General features: G+C 44.0%; 1 protein-coding gene across 1 annotated transcript in view; it reads right to left on the reverse strand.

Moving 5' to 3' along the window:
- The window catches only part of LOC127619896 (sodium/hydrogen exchanger 3-like), a 39,435-nt gene that overhangs the window by 12,074 nt on the left and 15,227 nt on the right, over positions 1 to 12,134 (reverse strand). Inside the window, exon 2 of the mRNA XM_052092928.1 lies at positions 276 to 578. Within this exon, the coding sequence (XP_051948888.1) occupies positions 276 to 578 (303 nt within the window). The remainder of the gene's footprint in view (positions 1 to 275; positions 579 to 12,134) is intronic.

Here is a 12,134-nt window from a genome sequence, read left to right on the forward strand (position 1 = left end):
TTTGAAAGTCTCAGTTTTTGGTGGAGGAAAACACATTTGGATTATAGGTGTAAACATAGCTAATTAAATGCATTTTCAAACAAAAGCGTATTAGTGTCAGCTAATCCGCTTTCATTTGAAAACTCTGTATTCGGTTTACTGACGTCATAGTTTTTCACATTATGCAGTAATAGCGAGAGTTTTCCAAAGTCTTCATTTTTGGTGGAGGAAAACAGTTATAGTGTGGAAAAGTATAAGTGTGAACGTGGCCTGAAAGAGAGCACAGAAAGATTTACCCATTGCGCCCCCTTCATAGCAGGCCCATAGTGAGAGACCCACTGCGCCCGCATTCCAGCATGTTCCAATAATGGCATGGATAAGAATGGCTCCCAAGTTGCTAAAGAACAGTTTGTTTGGCATGCAGTAACTTGCATCCAAGATGATCTGGGGCAACAAGTAGAAGAAGAAGTTAACAGGTGTCAATTTGAAGGTCTGCGCTTTGTCCGCTCCCCAGACAATTCCACCCAAAATAAATCCCAATATGATGAGCAGACCGCTCTCTGGGATCACAGCGGTGATGCTGTGGTTGAGTTCACAAACTAGAAAGAGAGAGAAGAAACAAATATGATAAATCTCCATTTTTTACAGTAAGCAAACAAACCCAATTATTACATTGAAATATGCACACAGGTTGATGGTTAATGGCATTCCAATGTCCTAAATGATGTGTAAGTAATCCTCAGCACATCTAGTGATATAAACAATAAGCAATTCAAACAATCAAAGCCTTTTAGTTTGCTGGAACATGTGATTCATTTCAGTTTATTTACTTTAAATGAGCTAAAAATTAAGTGGTGTCTCGTCTTCTGCAGAACAGGACGTTAGAAGCAGATGGAGAACTCATCCTGCTCAATGTTTGGGGCTAAGTTAATATAGCATTAACTTTTTCTAGACTTCCTTTAAGACTACTTCCTGGGCTCATCTTTTCAATGTTACCAATCAAACTGGATAAAATGTGATATCCAGAAAACACAAGAGAGTGACTCACAAGACTTGCAAGAGGCTCAATTTGCTCTCGATTTAAAGAGGAACATCTGTTATATTAATGTCTCATTTGTGATATTTCTTTACTATTTGGTCGTTTGTGGGATTCATTCATTCAGCATGTCAAAGCTTCACCACATCCGGACATTCTGTCCTACTTTTATCACTTGTAAAGTTACATAATTATTAAACTTTGCAGTGTATAAATAATATTACGTAATAGGATTATTTTACTTTGATCCTCATTTTGTCATATTTAAAGCCTGCATTTGTTTAGCCAGCCAAACATTTAAGACCGCACTATTAGATTTTTATGTGGAATGTGTGTGCTTTTGGGACATGGTTTGAAACTTGCCGACTGTGTGATTGAGCAATAAAGACTGTAATGCTTAACAAACAGAGCTGGCTTAAACTAGCAAATTGTTTTACACCTTGTTGAACCCAAGCTTGTATACTGTATGTTCCTGTAACTACACCTATTTTTAAAAATTATCAGGAAGGTTATAGCTTCAGGGGCACATTCATTTTCACTTTGCTGTGGGTGACCTTGATGCTTTTACTACTGATATAAAATGACGTAATACATGTGAAAACTGAAATGGTAACAAGCATCCTTCATGGAAATCTTTTGTAATAACTGATGTAGTCCTTTCACAGTCTCTGAATCAATCAGTGATGCCTGACCTGAATAAAAAAATATTCTCTGTAATGTCATTTGTTCCAAACCTGTATGTCTTTCTTTCTTCTGTGAAACGCAAAAGGCAATTAGACAGAATGACAGCCTCAGTCACCTTTAACATTTATTGTACGAAAGTAAAAAAATTTTTATGTGAGTGTGAGTAAATGACTAAAACTTTACCTTTTCATACCAATCATTGCATGTCTTATTATGGTAACCTCTAAGGTTACAAAAAGCACTATATAAGTGCAGACCATTATCTCTCTGCAATGCACAAGATTCACGAATTGACATTTTAGCATGTGACACGTTGTGACCTGCTTTGTGTATCTTGAATACATTTATGCTGCAAATGAGCCACATAAAACATTTATTTCGTGTACCATGCATCAAAATGCATCAGAGTCCAAGGCTCTGATGATGGCATACAGAACAGTCACTGGGTCTGCTCCAGCATACCTAAAATCATTTCTGCAGAGCTACGCGCCCACTAGATGCCTGCGGTCGGCTAAGGAATGATGACTTTTGTTTCAACACAAACACTTTCCCGGACTTTCGGCTTTATCGTACCACGTTGGTGGAATGACCTTACCAACTCTGTCTTTTTGTCTTCAAAAAACTGCTAAAAACACATCTTTTCCATGAGCACTTAAACAGTCACTAAGAAATACAAATTCTATTCTGACGCTAGTTAAACTTTTATTATGGCACTTTTTGTACCACTGTCTCCTTAAGATGATTCTCTTTTGTAAGTTGCTTTGGATAAAAGCGTCTGCCAAATGAATAACTGTAAATGTAATCATTCAGGCTTCCAGGTAGCGATCCACATGTTACCCATGATTTCATAATTTAGTCTCCCATCACAATTAGCTGCTGTCGCAATCTGTAAATTAGGGCACAATCATTACAGAAAGGACAAGCCGAACATCAAAGTGCAAATATCCCTATATTTACTGGTAGATATTTATTGGTGTGTTCCAGGTCGCTCTATATTGCCACTTTTATTGATACAGATAGTGTTGAGTACAGAAAATGAAGGAGGGAAGAAGGGAGAACAGATAAGTGAAATGCTGTCAGATTCACATGAGGACCACTGCTTCAAAAAGTAGTTCTGTTTGAGAAGCATTAGTGTGATCTTACAGTAGTGAGTTTTAATCTGAAAATGAACATTTATCTAGTGCTACAGCCTTTTACACTAATCGTAGAGAAAATATATTGCATATGTCAAGAAAGTTTGTGCAAGTCTCAGATTTCCCCAACATGACTTTGCACCTTGTGCCTTTGAGGAAAGGTCATTAATTATTTAATGTAGTACATTATTAACTAGCGGTAAGGTATTGTTTCAGCACTGTAGGCTAATTTATCAGGAAACAGAATGTAGATGTGTCATTACTTTCAATGATGTTGCTGCTCATGTTCTGGAACTTAATCAGAGTTATATACCTCATTTTATTATTGCCAACAGGCAATTAACTTCTGTGACCCTCTGTTAACCTCTGAGAATTCATGCACGCACAGGATAGGAAATGGAACATGAACAAATAGGGTACAGTTGGCATTGAACGTTAGACTGTTTGCTCACCCCACCTTCAGATTTCAACATAATGTAATATTATCAGTGCAAATATAATTAGTCCTGATATATTGTGTGAGAAATGATGATGGCATAAAAAAATATTACATTTTTGAACTGTCAGCATCAAGTGTAGAATTACTCATCAATGTTTTTACTTGCATGATTTTTTTTATCTGAACCACAATAAAATGTCATGTGTTTGAGACTTTTTATCACGCAATTGTGAATTTATTTATTATCTTGGCGATTAGTTTAAAAATAGAGCGATATATTGGCCAACCAGATTATTTGGCCATTTTGGAATCATCTGCATTTTATTTAATTTCAGCAATTATTTTTAATTCAGTATGACAATTTCAGCAAATATAAACTCACTGACAACTTTATTAGAAACACCTGTATATTAGGCAAGTAATGATAGCCTACACAAATTTCACAATACGATACGAGCACCCACATATTTTTGCTCAGATTTATTCAAGGATTTGACATGTCTTTTACATCATAAATGCCATTAAAGTGTCTAACGTTGGAAATAAAAAGCAGAGCTCTAAGTTACTTAAACAACAGCACTGCATTTTTGTTTGATTGTTGAAAAAACTACTATGAACTCACAATTTTCATGTTTTTTTCTTGAGAAAATAAATTTGTCTTCATGCTAGTCATTTATATTTGTATAACACTTTTCACAATACACAGTTTCAAAGCAGCTTTCTAGAAGATCATGCCTTGTCTGAAAGCCACCTGTGAACAAGCTGAAGTGTATGGCAAGCCGTTTTAACTTTTATTCATTTCCAGGATATGAATCCTTGAGATCAACAATTAAATTTTCACTAGTTAAAAATGATAGTTATTGATATCAGGAATTCGACATCTACTAGTAACAATGGGAATTTTTTGATATTTTTTTATATCTGTAATTGTATTTTTACTAGTGAAATGTCACCATAGGCTGCCATTCAAAATCAATTGTTGATATCAAGAATTGATTTCTTACTAGTTATAATTCCGAATACACATATCAGCTTTGTATTTCTTACTAGTAGAAATATCATTTTTGATATCAATAATTACATTGTTACTAGTAAAAATTTGAATTCTTGATATCAACAATTGAATTGCTACTAGTAAAAATTTTAATTTTTGATATCTGAAAATGTATTTCTGATATCAATATAATTTCAGATATCTAAAATGGCTTTCTTACTAGTAACAATCACATTCATGATATCAAAAATGAACATTGTTACTAGTAGCAATTCAATTGTTGATATCAAGAACAGACGTTTCAACTAGTGACAATTGAATTCTTGATATCAAAAATAAAGGTTTTTACTAGTACGAATTGTATTTCTGATATGTAAAATTGGAATTTCAACAAGAAATCAATTCTTGATATCAACAATTGATTTTGAATGGCAGCCTATGGTGACATTTCACTAGTGAAAATACAATTACAGATATCAAGAATTATAGTTTTTACTAGTTGAAATACAATTCTTGATATCTAGAATGAGCATTTTAACTAGTAAAAATGTAATTGTTGATATCAAGAATTAGCATTGTTACTAGTGGAAATGTAATTTCTGATATCAAAAATTGCCATTGTTACTAGTAGATATCGAATTCCTGATATCAATAACTATCATTTTAACTTGTGAAAATTGAATTGTTGATATCAAGAATTCATATCCTGGAAATGAATAAAAGTTAAAACGGCTTGCCATAGAAGTGACTGTAGCAAGGAAAAACTCCTTACGATGTTATTCAGTGAAAAGATATACAGGGAGGAGACTGTTCTGCAGCTCTCAATGTTGTGCTGTTTGATATTAATTACACTATGTGTTTATGTATTGTCTGATATTGTATTGTAACTCGAGAGGAACCAACAAAAGTTTGTTTGAAATCTTTAAGTCTAATACGTCTCGTGTAATCGCGGGTTTCTTACTGCGGTCAAGCCAGCCGCCACTTCGAAATGAGCGGTCAAACTAGCCGCACCTATATTTCGTGGTGCGCGTATACACTGGTTATTGCGGTATGACCGTCAGAACTAAAACAAGTTAATTCCTGCTAAGGCAATTTCACATGCATTCATTTATTCTGTCTGTCTGTCTGTCAGAAAGAAAGGAAGACAGAACGAAAGAAAGAAAGATTTTAGCACACCTCACAACCTGTCACTGCATGATATATTTAAGTCCAAAATAAGAACCCCCCCCCCAAAACTCATATATTACCTTTTTTGTCCATACATTCAGAAAATCATAAAAATAAAAGTCCTAGTTTCCACAGACCAATTTCACCTCAGGTGGGGAGGACACCTTCTCAAGGTGTGAACTACAATGTTTCAGGACATTCTGATGTTGAATTCCAAAATAAGAGCCCCCAAAACTCATATATTACCTTTTTTGTCCATACATTCAGAAAATCATAAAAATAAAACTCCTAGTTTCCACAGACCAATTTCACCTCAGGTGGGGAGGACACCTTCTCAAGGTGTGAACTACAATGTTTCAGGACATTCTGATGTTGAATTCCAAAATAAGAGCCCCCCAAAACTCATATATTACCTTTTTGTCCATACATTCAGAAAATCATAAAAATAAAAGTCCTAGTTTCCACAGACCAATTTCACCTCAGGTGGGGAGGACACCTTCTCAAGGTGTGAACTACAATGTTTCAGGACATTCTGATGTTGAATTCCAAAATAAGAGCCCCCAAAACTCATATATTACCTTTTTTGTCCATACATTCAGAAAATCATAAAAATAAAAGTCCTAGTTTCCACAGACCAATTTCACCTCAGATGGAGATGACACCTTCTCAAGGTGTGAACTACAATGTTTCAGGACATTCTGATGTTGAATTCCAAAATAAGAGCCCCCCAAAACTCATATATTACCTTTTTTGTCCATACATTCAGAAAATCATAAAAATAAAAGTCCTAGCTTCCACAGACCAATTTCACCTCAGATGGGGAGGACATCTTCTCAAGGTGTGAACTACAATGTTTCAGGACATTCTGATGTTGAATTCCAAAATAAGAGCCCCCCAAACTCGAATATTAGATGTTTTGTTTACACATTCAGAAAATCATAAAAATAAAAGTCCTAGTTTCCACAGACGAATTTCACCTCAGGTGGGGAGGACACCTTCTCAAGGTGTGAACTACAATGTTTCAGGACATTCTGATGTTGAATTCCAAAATAAGGGCCCCCCAAAACTCATATATTACCTTTTTTGTCCATACATTCAGAAAATCATAAAAATAAAACTCCTAGTTTCCACAGACCAGTTTCACCTCAGGTGGGGAGGACACCTTCTCAAGGTGTGAACTACAATGTTTCAGGACATTCTGATGTTGTCTTCCAAAATAAGAGCCCCCCAAACTCGAATATTAGATGTTTTGTTTACACATTCAGAAAATCATAAAAATAAAAGTCCTAGTTTCCACAGACCAATTTCACCTCAGGTGGGGAGGACACCTTCTCAAGGTGTGAACTACAATGTTTCAGGACATTCTGATGTTGAATTCCAAAATAAGAGCCCCCAAACTCGAATATTAGATGTTTTGTTTACACATTCAGAAAATCATAAAAATAAAAGTCCTAGTTTCCACAGACCAATTTCACCTCAGGTGGGGAGGACACCTTCTCAAGGTGTGAACTACAATGTTTCAGGACATTCTGATGTTGTCTTCCAAAATAAGAGCCCCCCAAACTCGAATATTAGATATTTTGTTTACACATTCAGAAAATCATAAAAATAAAAGTCCTAGTTTCCACAGACCAATTTCACCTCAGGTGGGGAGAACACCTTCTCAAGGTGTGAACTACAATGTTTCAGGACATTCTGATGTTGAATTCCAAAATAAGAGCCCCCCAAACTCGAATATTAGATGTTTTGTTTACACATTCAGAAAATCATAAAAATAAAAGTCCTAGTTTCCACAGACCAATTTCACCTCAGGTGGGGAGGACACCTTCTCAAGGTGTGAACTACAATGTTTCAGGACATTCTAATTTTGTCTTCAAAAATAAGAGCCCCCCCAAAACTCATATATTACCTTTTTTGTCCATACATTCAGAAAATCATAATCATAAAAGTCCTAGTTTCCACAGACCAGTTTCACCTCAGATGGGGAGGACACCTTCTCAAGGTGTGAACTACAATGTTTCAGGACATTCTGATGTTGAATTCCAAAATAAGAGCCCCCCAAAACTCGAATATTAGATGTTCCCCTTCTGTCGCTCTCTCGCGGTCTAGGGGTCTCTCTTGAGCGCCGATATCCATATAGTATTTGCATGTCCCGCCCCTGGACATACGGGTATTAAATACGGGAGTTCATTCAGGATTTTTCTGAGGAGCCGGAAATGGTCTGGCTCAGCGACGTGGCGGGGGAGACACAACGTCTCGTTCCCTCCATCAGGGAAGGGAGGTTACATACATAACCTAGACGTTCCCCTTCTGTCGCACTCTCCACGTTGTGTCAGAGAAGCGACACTAGGGGTCCACTTATAAAGTCCCATGCGCTGAGCCGTGTACGTGAACTGCTGATACAGCAGCGAGCAGGTATTCTTACGTGCAGGATGACCAACTGCATCAGGCTGCACATACCCTTCCCCAATGCCCCATTCAAGCCATCAGACTCCTTATCCTACCCTGGAGGGGGGAACAAGGTGATGGCCGCCAACCTGGGAATGGGCCAGCCTGGCTGGGCCTCTTTTCTCTCTATGTTTCTCGCATAGAGCAACTACGGCCGGGGCCCTTACACGCATTGAGGGAAGGGGGTCTTAGCCCTTCTTTTAGGGTGGAGAAGACCCTGCGGAGGCCACACCTACCCGGCAGGGGAGGCAAAAAGTGACAAATACATCAGATGGCCTAACTTAGGACCTATGTGGAAAAGTTGGTGCAGTGGTAGACCCAACCTCGTGGGGGGGTAGGGAAAGCACGGCGACCGAGGAAGCTGTAACTGCCTAAGGGAGACACGGGGGTCCGCTCGTGAGGGGACAGTACCATGGCATTACACACAGGGGGAGTCCGAACAGAAGGCCTTACCTGTGGAGCACCTATACCAGTACAGGGTAACTTGAGGTACCCGCAATGGCTTGGGTCGGCGAGTTCCTCCGCTGAACTGCAGACCCACGAGGAGGAGGCGCTAGGGAGGAGTCAACCAGCGACCCGAAGATGGGATCTCCTGGGAACGGAGGCGCACTGTTTTCCCTCGGTTGTGGGAAAGGGCGCTAGGCGCAAGCGATTCACCCCGTCAGATCGTCAGCATGCTACCAAGTTCTACGGGCTCGGACCTGAGAAAACACGGGACGATACTGACTCAAGTGAGCTCGAACCTGCAAGGGGGGGGCACAGCCTGGGTGTGATAAGCCAATGAAATGGCGTCGACAACCCAGTGGGCGAACCTCTGTTTGGAAACAGCGTTCCCTTTCCGCTGTCCCCCGAAGCAGACAAAGAGCTGCTCAGAGCATCTAGTGCTCTGTGTGCAGTCCAGATAGATACGCAAAGCACATACTGGACACAGCAACGAAAGGGCAGATCGTCAGCGTGCTACCAAGTTCTACGGGCTCGGACCTGAGAAAACACGGACGATACTGACTCAACTCGGAGATTGCAGAATCTAGAAAAAGTGTTAGGTGTTGCCCAGCCCGCTGCTCTACAGATGTCTGCTAGGGAGGTGCCCCTGGCCAGTGCCCATGAGGACGCAACACCCCTGGTGGAGTGAGCTCGAACCCGCAAGGGGTGGGGGGCATGGCCTGGGTGTGATAAGCCAATGAAATGGGGTCAACAACCCAGTGGGCGAACCTCTGTTTGGAGACAGCGTTCCCTTTCCGCTATCCCCCGAAGCAGACAAAGAGCTGCTCAGACCGTCTAGTGCTCTGTGTGCAGTCCAGATAGATACGCAAAGCACATACTGGACACAGCAACGAAAGGGCTGGGTCTGCCTCCTCCCGGGGCAGCACTTGCAGGTTCACTACCTGATCCCTGAAGGGTGTGGTAGGAACCTTGGGCACATAGCCCGGTCGCGGTCTTAGGATCACGTAAGTGTCTGCCGGATCGAACTCCAGGCAAGTGCCGCTAACAGAGAACGCTTGCAGGTCCCCGACCCTCTTGATGGAGGCAAGCGCGATCAGCAGGGCGGTCTTGAGAGAGAGGGCCCTGAGTCCAGCTGAATCTAGCGGCTCAAAGGGGGGTCTTTTGAGGCCCGTGAGGATGACCGAGAGATCCCAGGAGGGGAACAGGTTAGGCCGGGAGGGAGTCAGCCTCCGGGCACCTTTGAGGAAACTGACAATTAAATCATGCTTACCAAGAGACTTCCCGTCTACCGTGTCGTGGTGAGCCACGATGGCGGCAACATACACCTTGAGGGTGGAGGGGGACAGCCTCCTCTCCAGCCTCTCCTGTTGAAACACGAGCACTGACCTAACCGCGCACTTCTGTGGGTCTTCGGCTCGGGAAGAACACCAGTATGCGAACAGACGCCACTTTAGGGCGTAAAGATGCCTGGTCGAGGGGGCTCTGGCTTGGTTGATAGTATCTATGACAGTCGGTGGTAGGCCGGCTAGATCTTCCACGTCCCATCCAGGGGCCAGACGTGGAGGTTCCAGAGGTCTGGGTGCGGGTGCCAGAGCGTGCCCCATCCCTGAGAAAGAAGATCCTTCCTCAGGGGAATTCGCCAGGGAGGGGCTGTCGTGAGGAGCATGAGGTCCGAGAATCAAGTCCGGGTGGGCCAGTAAGGGGCCACCAGAGTGACTTGCTCTACGTCCTCTCTGACCTTGCATAGCACCTGTGCAAGAAGGCTCACTGGGGGAAATGCGTACTTGCGCAGCCCCGTGGGCCAGCTGTGCGCCAGAGCATCTGCCCCGAGGGGAGCCTCTGTCAGGGCATACCAGAGCGGGCAGTGGGAGGTTTCCTGGGAGGCAAACAGGTCTACCTGGGCCTTGCCGAACCTGTCCCGGGCAAGCTCTGTCTTGACAGCGCGTCCGCTACCGCATTGAGGTTGCCGGGGATGTGAGTTGCGCGCAGTGACTTGAGTCGCTGCTGGCTCCAAAGGAGGAGACGACGGGCGAGCTGTGACACGTGGAGGGAGCGTACTCCACCTTGGCGGTTTATGTAGGCTACCACCGTGGTGTTGTCTGTCCTGACTAGGACGTGCTTGCCCCGAATTAACGGGAGAAACCTCTTCAGGGCAAGAAAAACAGCCAGCAGCTCTAGGCAGTTGATGTGCCAGCGCAGCGGGCCTTGGTTCCACCAGTTTGGAGGCGTCGGTTGTAACCAGAACACGTTGGGACACCTGCTGCAAGGGTACTCCTGCTCGTAGAAAGCAGAGGTCTGTCCAGGGTTTGAAGGCTTGGCGGCAGGCAGTGGTAACTTTCACGTTGTGCGTGCCGAGGCGCCATGCTCGTCTCGGGACTCGAGTCTGGAGCCAGTGCTGAAGTGGTCTCATATGCACCAACCCCAGCGGCGCGGCCGTTGCGGAGGATGCCATATTCCCCAGGAGCCGTTGGAAACGTTTTAGAGGGACCACGGCACCTGGCTTGAAGGAAGCGAGGCATTTCAGCACTGACTGAGCACGCTCGTTGGAGAGACGTGCTGTCATTGAGACTGAGTCTAACTCCAAACCAAGAAAAGAGATGCTCTGGACCGGGGTGAGCTTGCTCTTCTCCCAGTTGACCTGAAACCCCAAACGGCTGAGGTGCTTGAGCACCTGGTCTCTGTCCGCGCATAGTAACTCTCGCGAGGGGGCCAGAATGAGCCAGTCGTCGAGGTAATTGAGTATGCGTATGCCAGCTCCTCGGAGCGGGGCAAGAGCCGCCTCTGCGACTTTCGTGAAGACGCGAGAGGACAGAGACAGGCCGAAGGGGAGGACTTTGTACTGATACGCCTGGCCGTCGAACGCGAACCGCAGGAATGGAAGTACGCGTCCTTTAGGTCTACCGCTGCGAACCAATTTAGATGCCGGATGCCAGATAGAATTTGTTTCTGGGTGAGCATTGTGAAAACTCGCAGGTCCAAGATTGGTCATAAGCCTCTGCCTTTCTTGGGTACAACGAAGTAAGAGCTGTAGAAACCCTTCTTCATTTCGGTTGGAGGGACAGGCTCTATCACGTCCTTGATTAAAAGGGAGGCAATTTCTTCACGCAGGGACTGAGCATGTTTGTCGTGCACTGCGGTAAAATGAACGCCCACGAAGGGGGGCGGAGACCTGGCAAACTGAATTGCGTAACCGAGTGGAATGGTCTGGTGCAGCCATTGCGACGGGTTGGGCAGTGAAAGCCCGTGCTAGGGGCACCAAGGGGACGAGTATTTTGTACGTACCCAGCGGGGCTTCGCAGCGGTGCGGAACAGGTAACATGGCATCGGGAAGCAACGTAGCGTCCCGAGGCTCTGGTGCTGAGAATAAACTCAAAGCACTTACCTTGCTCCACGCACCCGGCGGGGGGCGGGTTCATGACTGAGGAGGAGGTCTGATGCTGGCGTCCTCTGGACTCGTCTGAACCGGCCGGCCGGGGGAACAGTCGTGGGGCTGAGGGCGGGGCACCGCGTCCAGGGAGCCGGGACTGTTGAGGCCTGAAAGTAGAGTGCCGTGAGAACGGCATTTGCGGGCCACATGACCCAGAGACAAAGGAAATAGCTCTTTTATTGAGAATTTGGGTACCACAGCCCCTGTTGAGGGGTGCGGCAAATGAAAAAACACAAGATTCTCCTCCTGGCCCTCCACCGGGGGTCCGTGAGAGGTTTGCTCAACGCTGGGGCTGAGAGCTGGGCCCGGGTTGAGGCGGAGCAGAAGGTCTTCTGGCCACGGGAGGACGCCCTCGGCGAGCAGACGGGGCATGGGCCGTGGCG

This window comes from Xyrauchen texanus, chromosome 26 (genome assembly GCF_025860055.1).
Source record: "Xyrauchen texanus isolate HMW12.3.18 chromosome 26, RBS_HiC_50CHRs, whole genome shotgun sequence".
NCBI classification, from domain to species: Eukaryota; Metazoa; Chordata; class Actinopteri; order Cypriniformes; family Catostomidae; genus Xyrauchen; species Xyrauchen texanus.